The sequence below is a fragment of the Pantherophis guttatus genome, chromosome 2, assembly GCF_059756535.1.
Source record: "Pantherophis guttatus breed Tessera chromosome 2, ASM5975653v1, whole genome shotgun sequence".
In the NCBI taxonomy this organism is placed as follows: domain Eukaryota; kingdom Metazoa; phylum Chordata; class Lepidosauria; order Squamata; family Colubridae; genus Pantherophis; species Pantherophis guttatus.
Genome location: NC_142064.1, coordinates 117,179,389 through 117,200,813, shown reverse-complemented (window position 1 = coordinate 117,200,813; position 21,425 = coordinate 117,179,389). Strand labels below are relative to the sequence as shown.

General features: G+C 37.3%; 2 protein-coding genes across 7 annotated transcripts in view; one reads left to right on the top strand and one right to left on the bottom strand.

Annotated features, from left to right (window-relative positions):
* Window positions 1–1,650, bottom strand: part of G6PD (glucose-6-phosphate dehydrogenase) — a 29,845-nt gene extending 28,195 nt beyond the window's left edge. The window contains exon 1 of the mRNA XM_087888613.1: window positions 1,508–1,650. The gene's annotated coding sequence lies outside the window, so the exon portion shown is untranslated. The remainder of the gene's footprint in view (window positions 1–1,507) is intronic.
* A 2,516-nt stretch (window positions 1,651–4,166) lies between these two features.
* Window positions 4,167–21,411, top strand: IKBKG (inhibitor of nuclear factor kappa B kinase regulatory subunit gamma). Of its 6 annotated transcripts, none has more exons than XM_087888609.1 (15): window positions 4,167–4,505; window positions 5,827–6,021; window positions 11,354–11,553; window positions 11,757–11,852; window positions 13,917–14,051; window positions 14,263–14,324; window positions 14,910–14,966; window positions 16,148–16,259; window positions 16,371–16,489; window positions 17,312–17,464; window positions 17,579–17,675; window positions 17,824–17,973; window positions 18,439–18,581; window positions 18,768–18,826; window positions 21,163–21,411. In XM_087888609.1, the coding sequence occupies exons 2-15, from the start codon at window positions 5,838–5,840 to the stop codon at window positions 21,318–21,320; spliced, it is 1,725 nt and encodes a 574-aa protein (XP_087744735.1). In that variant the 5' UTR covers window positions 4,167–4,505; window positions 5,827–5,837; the 3' UTR covers window positions 21,321–21,411. The 6 variants fall into 6 exon arrangements, with proteins under 6 accessions (XP_087744735.1, XP_034290189.2, XP_087744737.1 ...); XM_034434298.3 differs by having other exon boundaries at window positions 4,302–4,505; window positions 13,917–14,090; XM_087888610.1 differs by having other exon boundaries at window positions 4,448–4,869.
* Window positions 21,412–21,425: the final 14 nt, after the last annotated feature.

The following is a 21,425-nucleotide window of genomic DNA, read 5'->3' as shown; positions in this document are numbered from 1 at the left end:
AGTCATTCAATAAATGACAGTCATTCAATAAAAATGCCATATAAAACATTAAAATATTAAATAGAAGTATTAACTTTAAAATTTAGTTAAAATTAAATTGACCAAGATGGAGAGGAAGGGAGCAAAGTGCGCAGGGAGAATGTGGGGTGTTATCCATTAGCCACCTCCAGAATGCCACACCCCCATTGGACCACCAGACCAGTTGGCTAAGCAATGTCTTCAGGCTCTTTTGAAAGGCTAAAAGAGCTTGACATGGGTGCAGGGTGGCATGATGTTCCAGAGGGAGGGAGCCATGGCAGAAAAGGCTTTTCTGTTACCTTAGGATAACCATTTATTCCTCCTACCAGTTACATTCCAGGAAGCATAAAAGGGCTCCTTGTTCTTATCAAAGATTTAGCCCATTGTCTTCAAGGCCAGACGGTGCCTGTCTCCAATGGAATGCAGCGTCTTTTGGCCAGGCTACAGATTGAATTTGTACACTGCCTAGGTCTCCCAGTTCTGGACTGCAAATCTCTGGACAACCACTAGATAGGAGCAGAGAGTTAAAAGTTTTCTATACCTCTTTGGAGTTATTTAGAAGTATTCCAGATTTTTGTAGCCCAGATCTGGTCATCCTAAAACTGCCAGTGGCAGCGATGTAACATCTTCTCTTTCTGTATTTAAGGTAACTATCCAACAGGTGCAAAGCATATGTATTCTGCCAGATAAGGGCATATATTAACACTATATAACTATATAATAATGGCCACCCAGTGCCATTTTACAGGGGAGATGAACAGCAAAATAATTTTAAAAATAAATAAAAATAAAAATAAACAAGCTCAGTTCAAAATGTCATCCTGAAGATGGATACACATTATGGATTTCTCTGCACATTGAGAACTGTTGGGCACAACATTACACAGTATATATATATATATATATATATATATATATATATATGTATATGTATATGTATATATATGTATGTATGTATATGTATATATATTAGTATTTTACTAGTTTGATCAAAACATAAAAGTACAAAAAAAATCGGACTTTGTTTTTTCTTTGCAGACGTTTTGCTTCTTCAAGCAAACCATCTTCAAAGAAAACCAAGAAAGTCCAGTTGCCTCTTGAAAAAACACCTTTGGGACAACCGTGACCTGGATGACTGAGAATCTCCATAGATACAAAGAAAAATGAAAATAATGGGAAAAATTAGGTAGGAAAAGTAAGAGAGAAAAGTGTAGGGTAAAGGAGAAAAGAAAAAGAAAAGCATTGACTTCCAACTCCTTTTGGTGCAGTAGAATAAGGTGGTAACATTAAACCAGGACTCACATTACACCGTATAATTGGAAGAAATGTGGAGGCTAAGATGATACTTTGATAATCGTTTCAATTTTAAAAAAATAAGCAGAGAAAAGTGAAAAGGCACTAGCACCTATGTACAGTCAACCAATAGTCGGAGAACAACCAGGGTAAATCTCTAGCCTCACAGCTGCTAGACATTGTTTTAAATCCTTACTTGATTCATTTCTGCAGAATGAATTTCCTGTTTAGGATTTCAGCTGGTAGAGACAATATTTTGGGAACAGATGTTACATCTATAAATTTGAAAGCATATTGCACTTGCAGGGACTGTTCCAGAGTGGCTGCAATGATGGCTATGTCACAAGACTTCCATTTATGATGTCAAAGAGATGATATATTCTTTCTTTCAACTTCTATCTTGCTCAGGATGATCCTTGATTAATGCAATCTATTCAGCTAACCTTTATTGTATAATAATGTCAATTTTTATGCATTTGTTAAACATAAACCTCACCTTTTCTTTAGGAGCTTATGGTAGGATATCTAGCCATTGTCTCCTCCAAATTTTCTCCAGCACTTCCTTGTCAGCAGGGGCATCCATGACACAAAATAATAAAAAGTCAAGAAGGTGGACATGACAATGCAATCAAAATGCTGCCCTTTTTTGACCTGTGATACCCTCATGAAGACCCTTAACTGCAGGGTAGAATGAACTGAGTGACTAGCCTATAGGCACCCTGTGAACTTTGATTGATGAAAATACTTAAAGCTGTCCAAGTCTAGAACCATCACTTCTACACTTTATTAGCTCTCTGTAATGGAATTTAGTGAGATGGATCCACAGGAGGAAGGGGGTGCATTTCAGAGAAATAAAAGGCATTTAGCCCATATATTATATGAAAGACAGCTCTCCTCTAATCGTTCATAGTATATATTACAGATGCATTCATATAGTAGGTTCCCCACCCTGGCAAGGTTTTGTCTATAGGTGTGAAACAATAAAAACTCAGGATGAATTGCTATGTTTCATTCTTGGTTTTGGGCCTGACATTCTCCAAGAGTCCAGATTATTTTCTTAAAACTGATGCTAAAGGCTAACTGTCTGCTAGGCAGCATGCTACTTTTTCCATTTGTATCTTCTTTTTTACTCAAGTCAGTTGGGGCAGGGTGGTCTGCCTATCTACGGAACATTATTCCAGCTTTAGTGCTAATATAATTGACAGAATAAAACAATAATTTATTAGGTTTACATGATGTGCTAAACTACAAGGCTCAGTTCATCACCACAACAGTTGAGATGACACGACACATTTCAGATATGATGTTTAATTTTGGTTTAAATGTGTTGTGTATAAACAATTTGTGGCCTGAGAATAGTGGTAAGAAGGATTGGATTCAAATGATATTAACTAAGAATATAAATTTAAATAAATTATCTATATGTTTAGATTTAAATCCTAACAACCTGATTGAAAATAAATTCCATCCAAAAATGACTTTTGTTTTTGAGTAAACTGAAGCAATCTTGTGAAGTAAACTTGTGATGGAACAAGTACACACAGCAGGAGCTACTTGTGATTAAAATGTGCTTAAAATTGAATCATATAACAGTGAAATGTATGCAAAATTATTTCTATCTTCCAAGGAGGCAGATGCTCAAGTATATATAATTCTACAGGCTGATGGAGCTGAAAAATGCATGATAATTCTGCTTGCAACCTGTTAATAAATCATGAACAACTTAAAAGTTACCCATTTGGGTGAAGTATTTTTCTCCTGATTTTTTCCCCCCACAATTCTTTAATTCAGATTAAATACATTCAATAGCCAAAAGAAAATGCAGATCATTTTAGCTGCAATTAATAAAACCAGAACACATACAATTATAATTATCATCCACCATAAATTTTCATTTAAAAATGATAGACTGAAAGTTTTAGGAGAAAAGGAGTTAATGACAGGAATTCTTGGTTATTTTTGAAACCTTTTTGGTCACTCCCTGTTGAGTGATAATGTATGTTTTTTGGAGATTTGATGCTCTTTTCAAACTTAGTGGAATACAATAGCACGGAGAGACTTACAGCAACCACATAGTATAATTCTTTCTCCTGTCAAGCCCAGTATTGCTACAATTGTTGTATTTTCATTTCATCCCCTTGTAACATTGTCCCCATACTGCAAGACAAAACAGTCATCGGCTACCAGGATCTTATTATCATATGTGGTGGACATGTCCAGAAGCAAAAAATTATTGGAATAAAATTAAAACATAGTTGGAAGAGATGATACAGTTACGTATTGAATTTAAACCAGAGCTGTTCCTATTGGGTATTCTTCCAGAAAAGACTAGTAAGGAACATACTTATTTGATTATACATGTAATAACAGCTGCAAGAATTGTTTATGCTCAAATTGGAAAGCAGAGAAAATACCTTTGGAAGATGAGGTGATTAAAAAAAATTATGGACTTTGCAGAAATGAATAGATTGACTTTAAGGATTAAAGATAGGGAAGAGATAGACTATTATAGAACATGGAATTGTTTCTATTATTGGTTGGAAAAGGGATATAAAAGATGAAAGCTTTATATTTAAAAATTTGATAGGCAGAATTTTGTTTTAGTAAGGAGATATTAAAATGGTTTGTATAAAGATCAAGATAGAAGAAAGTTCCTTTTTTGGATGAAGGACCGAAGATAACACCGAGATGTCACAGGGAGGGGGCGACAGATGTACTAAATATTTTGTTTTTATAAAAAATAATAAAAAGTTATATACACACACACACAAAAAGAACTCATCGCTATTTCTTCCACGAAAGGAGAAGGACTAATGGGGAGCAACTGTTAGGGCAACTCCGATGCAAAAATCGTGGTGTCTGTGTGTGTAAGTCAGGTACAGAAAAAGCGCTCACTTCTTCCTTCCTCGCCGCGATCTTCCGCCTCTCCGGCCGCCGGAAGTTCTAAGACTCAGAGTCAAGCATTCTTCTGCACATTAGCGCTTTAAGACAGACACACACGCGCACACACACTGTTTGCTGTACCTACGGCCGCCGCCTTTATTGACGTTGCTTCCGGGCCCTTCCTAGACTCGAGGCCGGCCTCTTTCGTTTTCCCGATCCGCTTTCTCTTTCTAAGATGTCACTTCCGGTAAACAAGAAAACAACATACCAGGAAGGAAGAAACCCTTAGGAATCTGGAGTTCGAAGTAGAGGTGGGACTTTTCCTTTTATCCCTCTTTGGACGGGGGCTGCGCTTTGCAGGAGGGGTTGCGTTTGGCAAGGGGGCCCAGCAATTGGGCCCTTCTACGCCAGCTTGGTCTGAGAGCCATACGGGCTCCCTCGTCCGGCCCGGGGCACTAGGCGTTTGGAGAACCTTTCGCTCCCCAGATGCATTAGATTATGATTTCCATCATCTTAACCCCCAAACTCAGATCATGCTGGGAATTGTAGTCAAACAATTGAGTGCTAGAATGGGAGAGTGCGCCAGTACGGTAGACTCCCAAAAAACACCAGCCGGCATGAAATCTGCACATCTTAAAAGTTGCCAAAGTTGAAAAAAAAGTTCCTAGAATGGAGGTAATTACCCAAGGGGGTAACTTGGGCATATCCTGGGGATGTTAGAGCAATTTGTAACTGCTTGCTTGTGAATCAAGGATCTAGTTTGGAACCGTCACTGCTGGGGCATTTCTGTAAAGTAACAGAGCCTGTTTTTTAAAAAGGGAAATAATGTTTTTGGAGGTATGAAAAAAGGGTAATTGGGACAGTTTAAAAGTCACTGGTCTAGAGCAAGTCTTTTTAAACAGCTGTTAGCCAGAGGTTTTGGGAAACTTGCAAGTGGGAGGAGGGAATAGCTGCTGATTTTATTTTATGGTACTTGTGTACTATCATGTCTAGTAGTGAATGATAGGTCTATTTCTTTCTCTTCCCCACTGAGCTCATTGCATTTATTGCATTTTTATGCATTCCCTTTCTAAAGAGCTTAGGGTAGGTTACTAAACCCCACTCCTTTTATCCTTCAATCTTCATAACAGGTTTCACACATCACAATGAATCATATGATTTAACCTGTTAGCTCTTGCCTGGAAGTAAACAAATAGTAGTTCCGGACCTGCTGTTAGATCCCTGGGAATTTGAAGTAGTTTATCAATATTTTGAGGCTTCATTTTTTGAAAGAAAAAGCAGAATCTGTACTATTCCACCCCCACCCCCCACCATATATAAATTATTCTGTTGAAATGGGGGGGGGGAGGATATTTAAAATGAACTATGAACTGGGAATCAAAACAAATTCCTTGCATAGTGTTCTTTAATTATATATCCTTTTCACTAGATTCAGTTTAATGGATCTTGAGACCAGTGAAAAAAGCCTCTCTACCTCGGCATAGACCAGGCATACTGTAAATGAGAAAGAAAGTGAAATCTTGTTACTTATTCATTTTCATAAACTAAAGCAAAGGGATATCCCCTCTGTGTGGTTATTGTCATATGTGTACTTTGATGAAGGTGCTTATGGTATGCTTCCTCTGTTCCCAGGATCTGGCTGGATGAGTATAGCCCAAGGGGATTGGAGCTGCAACATGGTGCAGCCAAGTGGATGCCCAGCTGGTGACTATGGCATGATGGGAGATGATTCCTCCCTGGGCAAACCTGGTACCCTTCAGTTGCCAGCTGAGCTGGCAGGACATGAAATTGTACAATATTTCCTGGCTGAGAACAGAGACCTTAAAGGTGAGGACATGTTGGAGTGACCACCATTATCATGTTTAAATGATATCAAGGTTGATAAATTTTAATACAAGGGCCAAATTATTTAATATGTTTTAAACTGTTTTTTAAATTTTGTGGAGATACGTTGTTTTATTGTGGCTGTACACCACCCTGAGTCCTTCAGGAGAAGGGCGGTATAAAATTTAATTAATTAATTAATTAATTAATTAATTAATTAATTAAAAAATTCATTCAATATTCTCTTACCGAGTCCTGTCATTCAGTTTATATTAAGTCTCTGTCTCTTATAATAGACATTTCCATAAATGAATCAGGCAATATTTTAAGTATCAGATAAGGTAGATAACTAGAATGGTTTAGAATCTCTGGCCTTCCTTTATGAATTATAATTCTCTGCAGCTCCAGCCATCATGATTAATCATGAGGAATGGGAGGGGGGGGTATAGTTCTGTAACTTCTAGAAGTCTTGAGATATCCAACCACTGATTAGATTCTGATTTTTCTGTTTTACCTTTTGCCTATATTTAGTAAGTTGTTGTATTTAGGAAGAAAACCAAATAACTGGATACTTAGCTAAGATTGGGTTTCAAATATTCCAGTTTTCCTTTTTTTCACATCAGAAGCTCCAAAAGCTTCATTTGCCACCTCTCTGAATTTATATTGGACAGCTTTGTAAATTGTGTAGTTACTTTCTATTGATGGCTGGAAAGCTTCTTGCTCCTTTGCTTGTTTCCTTTCTATACCCCATATGTAAGAGTAGATTCCACTGTTTTTTTTAAATCAGAGACAGAATAAATTCAGAGCAATCATCCCTTTCCTGCCAGCACTTTAAGTTTTGAATAGACTTTCTTTTGGTCTGGGCTATTGGCAAGAGCTAGTAACAAGGCCAGTCATTGTATATAATCTGCAAAAGAGAAGTGCTACTTAATTACATAACTCCAGATGGAAATGAATGGCTGAATTACAGGGACAAATCAGAGAAAAATGGTTCTCTTGCAACTAAACTTACTGATGGAAATTGTTAGTGGAGAAAGAGTCTGACCAGTAACAGCCTAAAAGCAATAGCTTGTAGGTATAATAAAAAAAAGTCACTGTAATAATAATTGAATATTTAGGGACTTCTGGTTTGGCGTCGTGGTGTGATAGCCGGAGAATAGCGGGCTCTGAGGAGCCCAGCGAAAACCCCGACTGCCGAACCGCCGCTGATGGGTCTTTCTACCCCGTTCCTGCAGGGACGGGGTAGAAAGAGAGGCGCCTCAGACGTCCAAGAGGAACAGGCAAGTTCCTCGGAGGTCAGAGGGAACTAAGTCGGTGGTGGGGGGCAGCAGCCATGGCGGCTGCCATGAAGTTGGGACAAACCGGGCTAAGTGATGTTCAGGAGGAAAGCAGAAAGGAACGATGCTCTTTGAAGCCGGGTAAGTGACAACCAACCCAGGCTCGAAACAAAGTTTGGAGCAATGTTTTTTTTTTACTTGCAAGACCTCTAGCTTTAAAACAGCGGCTGTGGAACTATGGGGCATAGAAGCTTTTAGGATGCAATTTTTAAAAGAAAAGAAAAAGACCGGACAGAAAATTGATGTTTGAATAGAACAAATCCGAAAAACAAACATTGAGACTTGGCTCAAAAATTGTGCAAAGTTTTAAATTTGAATTGGACTGTTAAAGGAAAAAAGAATTATTATTTTTAAAACACAGGAGGAGGAGAGAATCAAGCAGGAACGTTAAATAATTGAAATAAAATGGCTACTTGCGTGACTGATGGAAATTGTGGATTGTAGAGAGGCACCTTCTGGTTCAAAAAGAAACATTGTAATTTGCTCTTTGTTTGGGAACATTGTGAATATTACAGATAACAACTGTGGGACCTTGGCGGTGGAGGTATTTTTTCTTTGTCTGCAGGCCGCTCGACTTTGGTGAAAAGAAAGGGAAAATATATTGGAACTCCTATAATTGGTATTAATTGGCACAGGAACAAAAGATGTTGAATGGTGCAGGAACAAAAGAAAATTGATGTAATTTGCTTGAAATAGAAGTAAGAAAAAGAACTAAATTGATATATGGAGAATTAAAATTGGGAACTTTGAAACTGAAATGAAATATATGCTAACAGACAAGGAAACGAGGAACAAGATACACACAGCTGGGAAAAAAGAAGAAAATAATGTGATTAAAAATGAAAAAGCAATGTATAGATGGAAAGTAATAATAAAAAGGAGGTTTCTATAGATGAATAAATGAATATGAATACAAGAAGAATTTGTTATGGATATATTAAAAAAAATTGAAAAAAGAGGAAAGTTAGAATATACGCTATACTACAAGATACCAGGGACAGAGAAGGAGTAACATTTCCGGATTGGGAGATTTATTACCAAGCAGCATGCCTAACATGGTTAAAGGAATGGATGGAGCTGGGAAATAAAAGAATTTTAACAATAGAAGGACACGATTTACAGACAGGATGGCATGCATTTCTATGGGGTGAAAAGTATAAAACCCATGGAGGCATATAATTAGAAATTCACTATTATTAATTTGGCATAAAATCAAAAAGCAACACTATATAAGAATACCGTTTTGGATCTCTCCCAATGAAACATTAACGCACCCAAATTTAGTAAACTGGACTGAAATAATTAGATACAGGGATATATTAAATGATTTGGGAAAATTAAAAACAAAACAAGAATTGGAACAGGATTTGAATAGGGAAGTTGAATGGTGGACGTACTTACAAATAAGATCAAAATACTTAGAAGATACAAAAATAGATCGGGTACAATTGAAGCAAAATGAACTGGATAAAATTATATATGGGAGGGAATTAATTAGTAAAATTTATAAATTTTTATTACAGTATAAAATGGAAGAGGAAATAGTGAAAGATACTATGATTAAATGGGCAAGGAATTTCAATCATGTAATAGAATTAGAGAAGTGGGAAAAGATGTGGAGAACAAATATGAAATTGACAATATCAACGGCATACAAGGAAAACCAGATGAAAATGTTTCATAGATGGCACTTTCCACCAGCTAGAATAGCAAAAGTGTTTCCTAGTAATTCACCAAAATGTTGGAAATGTAAGAATAACTATGGAACTTATTATCATCTCTGGTGGACCTGCCCAGTGGCGAAGAAATTCTGGGCGAAAGTTAAAAAGTGGATAGAGGAAATAATTCAGAATTCAATAAAGGGAGAACCTGAGCAGTTTCTACTAGGGATTTCCATAGAAAACTATACTAAGGAAATATATTATTTAATATTACATATATTGACAGCAGCCCGCATAGTCTATGCGCAAAATTGGAAGAAGGAAAACTTACCATCAGAAGAAGATTTAATTAGGAAAATCTTAGAGTGTGCAGAGATGGACTAATTAACAAAAGAAATCAAGGAGAAAGAGGATACAGAATATTACAAAGGGTGGTGTAGGTGGTATGAATGGTTGGAGAATAGGAACAATGAGAAAGAGGAATAAATGAGAGAGGGGAGAACAAATGTTGAAGATCAAAGTACAATCTAGACGAAAGAATGATGGAAAATAAATCGTTGAATAAGATAAAGTTAAAATGTGTGTGAATAGATGTAAATAGTAAGAAAGGATCACTTCAAAGTAGCTGTAGGGAAAAGTGATATGTATATAAATGTTGTGTGTTTGTGTCTTGTTTTTAATGTTTTCAAAATAAAAAACTTTTAAAACTAGAATATAAGAGGAACAGAATATGTTAACAGAAATTTATTAACTCATATAAGGATGTGTTTGGTGTAAGAACTAAGTCTCAATGTCAAATTGTTACAAAGATGATAATGATAATGCGACTAAATATGAATAAATAATATATAGATGGATGGTAAAAAAAGTTATGCTGGGACAAGCAATAAACTAAGATGTTGATGCTGGGATTGACAGCAAAAGTAAAGATGATTATACTGGGATTGATAGTAAAATAAGGTGATTATACTGGGTATAACAGTAAAATTAAAGAAACTTATGCTGAAATTAAAAATGATTATACTGGTTTAACAGTAAAATTTAGATGATTATGCTGGGATTGACAGCAAAAACAAAAATGATTATACTGGGTTTAACAGTAAAATTCAGATGATTATGCTGGGATTGACAGCAAAAAACAAAAATGATTATACTGGGTTCAACAGTAAAATTCAAATGATTATGTTGGGATTGACAGCAAAAACAAAAATGATTATACTGGATTTGATAGTAAAATTTAGATGATTATGCTGGGATTGAACAGCAAAAACAAAAATGATTATACTGGGTTTAACAGTAAAAATAAGGATGATTTTGCTGGGAATAACAGTAAAAATAAATGATTATGCTGGGTTTAACAGTAAAAATAAAAATGAGTTGGGATTAAAAATAAAAGATGAGGATTAAGATGAAGATGTGCTGTTATAAACAATTAAATATGATTATGTTGTGATTACTAGTAAAATTAGGATGATTACGTTGAAATAAACAGTAATGAAGATGATTTGCTGTGATAGTTAAGATATTGCTTATGATAATAGTATGATTTATATTTTTAAGATACATTCATTTAAACAAAAAGAAAAGATAATGAAATGATACTGTGTTAGGATTTAAAGATTCAAGCAACGGGTTTTTGGATAATGGTATGATAAAATAGATAGAATTTAGGGAAACAATTGTGTAAAACATTAAGTTGTGTTATTAGGAAATGAAGATTTGAGGTGAAATAATAGAAAGGTAATTGTTTTGAGCGAGTTATTGTGAGCTGGTTTTCTGTTTTCTGTTTTATTATTTTTATAAGATGATGATTAGGGGAGATGAGTTGTTGTTAAAGATGAATTTGTGATTGTACCAATTTTATGACCGGATCAATGCTTCGTTCTAAAAAAGATGTATTTTATGTTTATATTTTTTAAAAATAAAAACTTTTTACAAAAAAAATAAATAATTGAATATTTAGTAACATGAATTAATCTGAAAGGAAAGAGAAATTGGATTGATAAAGAGAGTAGCATCGTGAATGGATGAGTTATCTTTGATGAAATTCTAACCTGTCAAACTTTCTGATTTTGATAGCCTAATACTAGATACTGTTATATATGTGTCTTTTTCCTAGCTTTTTGGAATTTGGTTTCTGAGATGTGAGATCAAATGACTAAAACTGAGAATTTGATTCTTATTACAGAAGAATGTATTCATCCTGCATAGTAAAGAGGGATTTGGATGAGATGGTGTATTTATTGTTTAGTCAATCATTGTCCTCTAATATAAAGAACATAAAGAAGGTAAGACACTGATCCAGTATACGTCTTTTTTTTTGTGTTCTGTGTGTAGAAGCCATCCGACAGAGTAATCACATGCTACGAGAGCGGTACCAGGAATTTGTGCAGTTCCATGCTTCCAAAAAGGAGGAGAAAGAATTCATTATGAGCAAGTTTCAGGAGGCTCGGCTTGTGGTGGAAAAATTGCACCTGGAACGCATGGAGTTGGAAAAACAGTTGCAGCAGGCTTTTCAGGATCTGGAGCGATTGAAGGTGCAACTGGGTGCTGTTGGGAACACAGAAGGGTTAAGAGTTTGGGGTCTTCCTCTAGTTCCCCTTTCCTTTTTTCCAGTTTAAGTATCTTGCTAAAGAATAGGCATCCTTACAATGTGTGGTGTATGTTGGCATCTGAAAAAACATTGAAGCAATTTCAAAACTATCACATACATCAAGATTTTTTTTGTTTCTCTTCACAGACAGCTTCTCAACCATTTCTCTCAGAAAAAGACCTCTCTGGCATACAAGAGGAATCAGATACTGTGACTCTTACTGAGGAAGATGTACTTACTGTGGTACGTGTGCATGATCTATTAGTTCTCGAATTCAGTGCCCTCCAGATACGTTGATGTACAAATTCCAACAGCTTTAACTAGGGTAGCAAATCTTTTTTTTTTTATTGCAAAAGTTTTACAATTACATTTTCACCCCTTTTTCCCCCCCCCCCACCACCCACCCCAAACTTCCCAACCTCCCTAACCCTCCCTAATCCTCCCCTCCCCCCAGACTTCCCTATATTATACTCATATCCGGTAAAAAAAAAAACAAAAAAACCCTTAATATAAAACTTGTGTAAAAACTTGAACCCCTCCCTCCCCTTTATAATTTTTCTTTTTACCCTCATTACATTAAAATTTTTCCAGTACATTATTTTCAAATAAAAGCTATTTGATACTTTCTAGTTTGATATTTGTTCTGAACATATTCTATCCACTTTTTCCATTCCCATTCATAAGTCTCTTGTGAACAATCTTTTAGGTATGCTGAAATCTTTGCCATCTCTGCAAAACTGGCCATCTTCAAAGTCCATTCCTCAATAGTGGGCAAGGCTTCATTTTTCCAATATTTACCTATCAACAATCTTGCTGCTGTTATCATATACAGTATCAGTTTTGTTTCACCCAATGTAAAACCCTTAACTATACCCAATAAAAACAATTGTGGAGAGAATTGAATTTTTTTCTTCAAGACATTCTGCATGACCCACCAAATTTTTATCCAAAAAGCCTTAACTTTCCTACAAGTCCACCAAACATGATAATATGTAGCATCTAAACAGTCACATCTCCAACATTTTGGCTGAACATTAGGGTACATACATGACAACTTTTTGGGATCTAAATGCCATCTATAAAACATTTTATAGAAATTTTCCCTCAAATTCTGCGATTGTGTAAATTTAACATTCTGAACCCAAATTTTTTCCCATGTTTCCAACATCACTGGTTCTTCAAAATTTTGTGCCCACTTAATCATACAATCTTTAACTAATTCAGTTTCTGAATCCCTTTCTAACAAAACATTATAAAGCCTTTTGATATGCATTGGACCTTTCTCTTTTATATGTCTAACCAATTCTTCCTCATGCAACATAATACCAGTTTTTTGGTCCTGTTTCCATCTCATTTGTAATTGATTATATTGTAACCAAGTTAGATTAATCCCTTCAGCCAACAGTGTCTGCAATGTCTTCAGCTGCCATCTGCCCGCATCTGTAAAAAGAACCTCTTTGTATAAAAACCCCCCGAGTGACATTATATTTGTATTCCACAAAATATGACCAAGATCCAGCCATAGCGGTATTTTATAATCCCATTTGAATCGGTGCTTCTTCCAAACTCTCATCAAAGAATCTCTAAGTATATGGCTTTTAAATACTTTATCAACTTTGTCATCATAAAATAAGTAGGCATGCCATCCAAATTCAAGATCAAAACTTTCTGCATTCAATATTCCAGCCTTTTTCCTTCCAAACCAGTCACTTATTAAAGTCAAAACTGCTGCATCATAATATAGCTGTAGGTTTGGAAGTTTAAGACCTCTTTCTGGAACATCTTGCATAATTTTCAATTTCACTCTCGGCTTTTTCTCGTTCCAGACAAACTTATTCACTCCAGTTTGCCAAACTTTCAATTGTTTATCACTTTTAAGCACCGGAATCATTTGAAACAAAAAAAGAAATCTTGGCAAAATGTTCATCTTAACTGCTGCTATTCTTCCAAGTAGAGACAGCTGCAGTTTTTTCCAAGTCTCCATGTCTTTCTGCACCTCTCGCCACAACACCTCATAATTATTTTGAAACAATTAACTAGGGTAGCAAATCTTGATTGAAGATGATTGGATTGGAAATGTAGTTCAGCACTTTTGGAAAATTTCACATAAGCAAACACTGACCTAGATGAGCAACTAGAATTTGTAATTGATGCAAAGAAATAACATAGAAAATAGAGATTTGCAGAATTTCTATATTTGTCTCATCCTGTAGATAGATTTAAGGCTGTATCATTTCACCTGCTGTGGATGGCTTATACAATTTCTCATCACAAAGATGTTCCTTCTTTCCATTGTTTGTATTTCAGACATCGGGGCTACTAAAACAGAAAAAGGAAAGGCTGGAAGAGGACTGGAAGGCATTGCAAGATGCCAACCAGGTCTTACAGAAGGAAAAACTTGCCTTGGAGGCTAAGATCACCATACTGCAACAAACAGCCAAGGTCACTGTCCCGGTAGAGGAGTTCAAAATAAAGATTGAAGTGAGATTTGGCAGCAGCAGCAGCAACAGACGCTGGATGTATAATGGGACATGGGAGGACATGGGGAAAAAAAGATTGCATGAAGTTCAGGATAGTGGCGTAAAGAGATGAGGAAAGGCAACTGGAGCTGGTAAGGCTGATCTCACAATGTACCCTTCTTTTATCTTCCTAGGAGAATAGTTGTTTATTGGAGCAGTCTCTGGAAGTAGAGTCCCTGCAGAGCTCAGGGGACAAGTAAGTATCTTGAGACCTTTTCAGACTAGCCTGGATACTCATTCTAAAGTACTTACTTATTTGTCTTATCAGTATTATTGATTATGAAGGCTTGCGCCCTGTTATGGAGTGCTTTACAATGAATTATTTTTAAAACTGCCCCAAACAATAAATTTATAACAATAAATGTACAAATATATCTGCAAAAAAAAAAAAAAAGACAGCTAAAGTTAGAAATGGTGGACAAAAATAATGATGGTGAAAATACATTACAGTGATAACCTCCTCTTGGAGATGTTCCAAAACAGGTCTGGAAAAGACCTTTCCCTCAGTAACGCTCATATTTCATAGGAATGTGCAGAAATGTACCTGATGATAATAATTAGAAGTTCAGAATTTAGGTTGCTGTGCATCCTCCATCCATACAGTCCCTAGCATTGCAGTTTTTAATGTACACAATACCCTGCAATATCCACACATTTAAATATTATGTGGAATGGCCAGTGGAGATGCAATCCTCCTCCTCCCCCTCCTCCTCCTTATTCTAATTCCAATTCTTCTCTTCCTTCTCTTATCATCATCATCGTTCTCTGTCCTCCTTCACAGTGCTGGTGGGAAACAAATTGAACAGCTGCAAAAAAGGCTGAAGGAGGCTGAAGATGAGTAAGTAGATAATGATGCATTGGTATTTTATAAGAAATAGCCATTTAAACATGCATGCTGTTAGGACAGATCAAGGGCTAAAATTTTCAGATGTTGCAAATGGATGGTTGAGGAAAGAGCAAATAGAAGTAACCCTCTCCAGAATGGCTAACACAACTGAAGGAAATGCAGTGTTTTTATGAGAAAGGAAGATAAGGCTAGCCAAATGCCTATTGATACTCAGTTGAGAATCACAAACACTTCTTAGAAATGCTCTTTCCTCAAACATTACCAGGACATTACCAGTGTTACCCTTTCATTGTAGGCAGTTTGTAAGCCAGTAGAAGCAGGATTTTGGATATGTGAAATCACTTACTGGCAAACTGATATTCTTCCCTGAAAGTTTAGTCCCACTGGTTCTATTAGATAGCATTTACTCTACTTAGAAGAAGAGGTTAGAGGCAAAAATGACAAAATATTTGCCTGGTTGTTACAGCCCTGACATTGGGAGTGGGAGGGAGGCAATTACTAAAGCAGTTATCAAACAGCAAATAATGGATATTAATTTGCAAAGAAGCAAGTAAACCTTTTGCCCTATCTAAATATCTACATATACTTACTACTGCAAAATAGGCTGCCTTCAGCCTTACTGGAAGGAGGCTATAAACATGTCCCCATTAGAATAAGGCTTTGTCTCAGTCATACAGGAGCAGCTGAAACTATATGCCAGTTTTATGATGAAATTTGTCACCTATATTTAATTCCACTTCAAAGCAATTTCCTGAGCATGCTAGAGAAATTCTGAGTTTCATTTCTTCTTTTAGGCAGTGGCATCGTTTTTAAAGTTTCCAAATTGTGTTTCATAGCGCTTATCATTAGGAAACGATAGTGAAACAAGACAAATTTTTATTCAAGTAGAAACAAAGCATGAAATTTGGCAGCTCTGTCTAAATTTTATATCATTTTGTGCTGTTTTATAACAAATATGTTCTTTAATAGTCTAGCAAAGTAGCTTTATAATGAAGTATTTAACTTTTTAGACTTTAATACAGTACTGTTTTTTTTTCCTGTTCCATTTTATTTTATTCTTAAATTTGGCATTTTTACTTATTTCTACTCCAACTCTGTAAAGCCTGTTATTTGGAAACTGGCGAAGTTCATTGGTTCAATCTGTGATCCTCCTTGTTTTGTTCCACCCGCAGAAGCTTAGCCCTTCGGCAACAGCTGGCATCCAGTTTGGAGGAGCTAGCCTGCTGGACTGCCCGGGAGCAGGAGATCCAGCAGCAGCTACAAACCTTGACCAAACAACTAGAGGTGAATGTGCTCCCAGACTCTCTTTTGCAAGCTGGGTAGGAGGAGTAAAACAGGAGGCTCCTCTCTATCCCTCTGTAGGTGTATTGACTCTGGGCCCTCTTCTCATTACAGCAAGTTGGGGAGGATAAGACTTTAGCAAAGGCCCAGGTGACATCTCTGCTGGGGGAGCTGCTGGAGAGCCAAAGCCGCCTCGAAACTTGTACAGACCAAAACAAAGAGCTGGAGGAGAGGTGAGAGGCATACAGGAGGCTTGCATATGATGTTGTGGGCAGACAGCTGGGAAAGGCCCCTTTCTCTGCAGTGATGCAGACATTATGGAACAATGAGCTGAGGCTGCTCTGTGGGACAGGGAGGGTGACTCCCTGCTTTTCCTCTCTAAGTAGACCTGGCTTCAAACTAGCACAGCTTGTGGAATAACCCTCCTGCCCTAAATCTGCTTACAGTAACTTTCTGTACCAATTGTGAAAAAGATTGGCCTTTTGTTGATTTTGGAAGAACCACCTCTCACTTTGGAAAGCAGAAGAGACCACCATTTCTTCCTGGCCAGAAGGGCAAGGCACCTCTTTCTTTCCAGTTTTCCAGTCACTGAACAAGATTTTTTTTAAAAATTCAGCTGTGAACTGGGTATTGCTGTGAGTTTCTAGGTGATCTATCAGATCACAGCAAAAATAATGACAAAAAGCAGTGAAGAGCTGGAGATGTTTCTTCGTTGTTTTCACTCTATTCACTTGCACTGCTGAAGAGGTAGGCAGGTTGCTTCTTCAGAGATGCAAGCTGCTGGGATGGAAAGCTCAGAGGCACCCCCAATTGCATGCACATCCTCCAAAGTGACACACTTCCCATGGGAAGCCACAGAAGAGGATGATGGCCCTGAACATGAAGGTGAAGACTCAGGAAGCTGTGTGGAAAATTTACTGAATCAAACAATGCTGGATCTAGTATTGTCATGGTGTGTACTTGCTGGGGTAGACGTCTGATAGGAATTCTGCCTACATTGGTATTTTGGCAAGTTAGGCAGTGTTAGATGACGTGTGTGTGTGCCATCTCTACAGGGTTCGTGGGGCTGGTGAACGACTGCAGCAGCTTGAAAAAGAGGCTGAAATCCGCAACAAACAGCACGGTGTACAGGTGGATCAGTTGAGGTTGCAGGTGCAAAACCTTGAGAGTGCTTTGCGAGTGGAACGACAGAGTGCCACAGAGGAAAAGTGAGTGTGAAAGTGATCAGGGCAGAGCCAAAGGAAGTGAGGGCATTTCTGACAGAAGTAGTCTGATCAACCTGAGTCCTTTGGCAATGATTTGTATAATCTCCTTCATTTTAGGAGAAAACTAGCTCAAGTGCAGGTGGCCTATCACCAGCTCTTCCAGGAGTACGATGCCCACATCAAAACCAGCTTGGAAACTGAGAAGCGAAGCAAGGTGGGAGACATTTGATGCATTGTAATGGAAAATCTTGATGCTGGGGATGAGTGGGAACCAGAATATGGGAGGGGGCAATCTTCTCATGCCCTAGAGAAAAAAGATTTCTTTGCACAGAGTGTCAACATTATAACTGTCCCCTCCTCAGAGCTTGGATCTGCAGCTGGCTGAACTGTCTCAGCAAATGCAGCAGGCTGAGGAGGCTCTGGTAGCCAAGCAAGAGCACATTGACAAGCTGAAGGAGGATGCTGAACAACACAAAACTGTCATGGAGACTGTGCCTGTGCTCAAGGCCCAGGTGAGTATGATGTCACTTTGTTAGAAAAGAGACTGGGAAGCCTATGTATTTGTGAGTGGTGCAGCATGAGTAATGGGAGAGCCACTTTGATCTAATAGTTAAGGTACTGGCCTAGGAACCAGGAAATTGCAAGTTCTAATTCTGCCTGAGCCATGAAAGCCAACTGGGTGACCTTGGACCAATTACTCTCTCTCAGCACAACCCACCTCACAGTTGGTTGTTGTGGGTAAAATAGGAGGAAAGGTACATTATGTTTGCCACCTTGAGTTATTTATAAAGTAATAAAGGTGGGATAAAAACCAAATACATAACAATAGCATTTAGGCCTTCATGCCACTCCACAGTGCTTTACTGCATATTGCTCCAAACAATCTGGACTCTCATTTTACCAACTTGAGCCTATCAAACTCCTGGCAAGTGGGAGTTCTAATCACTGTGCCACCAAATCCTATCTTTTCCATTCAGGCTGATATCTACAAGACAGATTTCCTGGCAGAGCGCCAGGCACGTGAAAAGCTACACGAACAACGAGAGATCCTGCTGGAGCAGGTTGCCCAGTTGCAGAGGGAAAATGAGAAGCTGAAAGCCGACTCTGAAGGAGTCAGCCGGTGAGTAGGTTAGAGGATGGAAAGTAAGAAACCCTTACGCATCTGGAATTGAGCCATTTTTCTACCCCAACTCATGTTTAACTTCTGTAATATTTTGTTGGAGTCTGTAGTCAGAGGGAATACAGCTCTCTATTCCTCCACCATTTCTAGAGAAATCCATTCTGGTGCTCTTTCTTATCTATCTAGGACTCTGATGGAAGAGATGAGAAATCGCCATTCAGAAATGCGTCCGCCTCCTCAGCCGAGTAAGTGTTGGCAATTGATTATTTTGCAACAATCTCCACTAATTTCAGAGGCTAGCATAATTATAAAACAGGGCAAAAAAAAAAAGGTGCTTTGCAAGCACGTTGACAATGAAGATGCAGCACATGGCCACAATTCTTCCAATCAAATGCAGGATCAGCTAGAGCAGCAGAAGGCGATACAGCCTCAAACTGCTGCTCCTACTCCTGGGAGACATGCAAGAAAGGATTTAAGAGCTATATGACAATTCCTGCAGAATGATCAACCTGATGGGACTGGAAGATTGTTTGTTTCTTTCAGCAAAGATGTATGTTTTTCACTTCACAATGTAGGCAAAATGACATTTGAACGTAGGAAATAGATGCTCTTAAGAATCAAAGAAAGCCAATCTTTGGGCAGTATATTTGAGCTGTGTATTTCATCTTTTTACTGTTATATGGAATAATCTTATCTCCGAGTTTGAATTTGCCCTACTTTTTCTCTTCAACTTAAAGGTCCAAATCTATTATTATACTTTGTAAGGAAATCAAGTTAAATTTCCTGAAAAATTGGGTTATTTCAGTAGTTTGAGGACATATGGCAAATATAAAACTAAAGAGATTCAGACTGGGGTTTACTTCCGACAAATCTTTTGCTGCTACTAGGTTTGCAACAAGAGTTTTGCTTAAGGCAGTTCATTATTTTTTATTTTTTTTTGCCACTTGCATGAAAATAGTAGCTATCTTGGAGAAACTCCTTGCCTTCATTGGAAGCAAAATAAATAAAATGGAAAATAGAAGCTTCTGCAGCTAAATTTCAGCAATGTTTTCAGCACTGAAACTTCTTGCTATTTATTTTCTTTCCTTTGCAATCTGATTTCAATCTTCTTGCAATAGCACTGTTTACATGACTGTCAGTACTCAAGACACTGGTAGCTTCATTTTTAATTCTTTTCCTTATTTATAGCATGTGATTTGCTTTCAGTTTTTGCCATAAGATAGTATTTTCATTGAGGTATTATTTTTCTCATCATTGGCACTTTGGAGCTTGACATATGTGGGAAATGAGATATAATTCACTTCCATATATAGAATTTCACATCTTTGTTCACCAGAGAACCCTCTTTTCTACGTTAAGTGAAGGATGTGTTATATTCTAATTTGATATCCCCACAGACCTTGTTAGATTACTGCTAACTTTAATTTCAGAAATTTAAGTCAAGCAGTATGGTGCTCCTGTTCACCCAGTAGGCTCTTGCCTCCTTTAGTATTTAAATACTTGCACATCATCTTTATTTCAAATACCTTTGAGTCTCACTGGCAATCTTGAGAAAAAAATTGTTGCATGTCTGCTGCCCCAGTTTTTGTGGGCAGCTTTGGAAGTGTGCAGTGCTATCCTGAAAGAAACAGAAAAGTAAACTTGGATTGTAGAAAGTATTCTGGGGTATTAAAGAGGATGGTAAAAATCCATCCTGGCCAGTTTGCTTTTGGATGTTTTATGGCCAGCCATGTAGCAATATTATAGTCACATCCATCTTACAAGGTTAAGGTCAACCCAAGAACAATAATAAGGTAATATTTGTGCTCCAAGTAGGTACTTTGGGGAACCATTTGTTTTTCTTAACTAAATATTTAGACCAGTTCTTGCTTGCTGTTACTTAATCATTTACCTAAGATGGGCTATCAGCTTTTCTTTGTCTATATTTATACTGGATGGAGCCTTTCACGGGATTTCCTCAAGATCCTCTTATGCTGACTACCAAAATCAGTATAAAACTTAGACACACTCGGAGAGCTTGATAAGCCTGAACAGGGAACAAGTTGTTCCAGACACTCTATTAGAACAATTTCATTTCATTCTACTATACAGATCATAAATCATTTTGCATCAAAAATCACATTAATATGTTGAATGCTGGAATCCACTGGATTTTCTGTATACTTAGCAATCCATTTTTTATTTCCTAGTGGAAAGTACAATGGCCTGTAATTTCCTGAACCTTTTAAAATTGTTATAGTTCTCTGAAAAGTAGTTTTCTTTATATATTGCATGTTAACTGTTGCTAGCTGCTTAATATAGTCCAGTGGATTTTTTTTTTGTCAGAAAACCTTTTCATAGAAAGGATAGATAAAAAATACACTTCTCTGTCATTACAGCATGGTATATTGTAGCAATTATATCTTTGGACTGTTTAATCACTGCCTCTATTAATTTAGTGTAGAACTAATATGTGTTTTTCTTGTATTTTTACCAGATAATGCTCCTTTTCATAATTCACTAAACACTGCCATCACTGTTAGAGAAGGAGCAATTATACAGTATGCTCAATTTACTAATTTACTCTTCCTTCCCTTTCCAGCTTTCTTGATGGGCACCACCCCATTCCATCCCCAGCTTGTAACAGGGCGAAGACAAAATGTTTTAGAAGAACAGCCTATCCACTATTGTCCCAAATGCCAGTATAAAGCTCCAGACATGGACACCCTACAGATCCATGTCATGGATTGTATCCAGTGACAGTGAAGAAGAAGGGGAAACTCCAGGCTGATGTACATTTGCATTGCTTTAAACAGAACCAGCAGTTCAGCTGACAATCCTGGAGCAAAAAGTGTGGACTGTCTT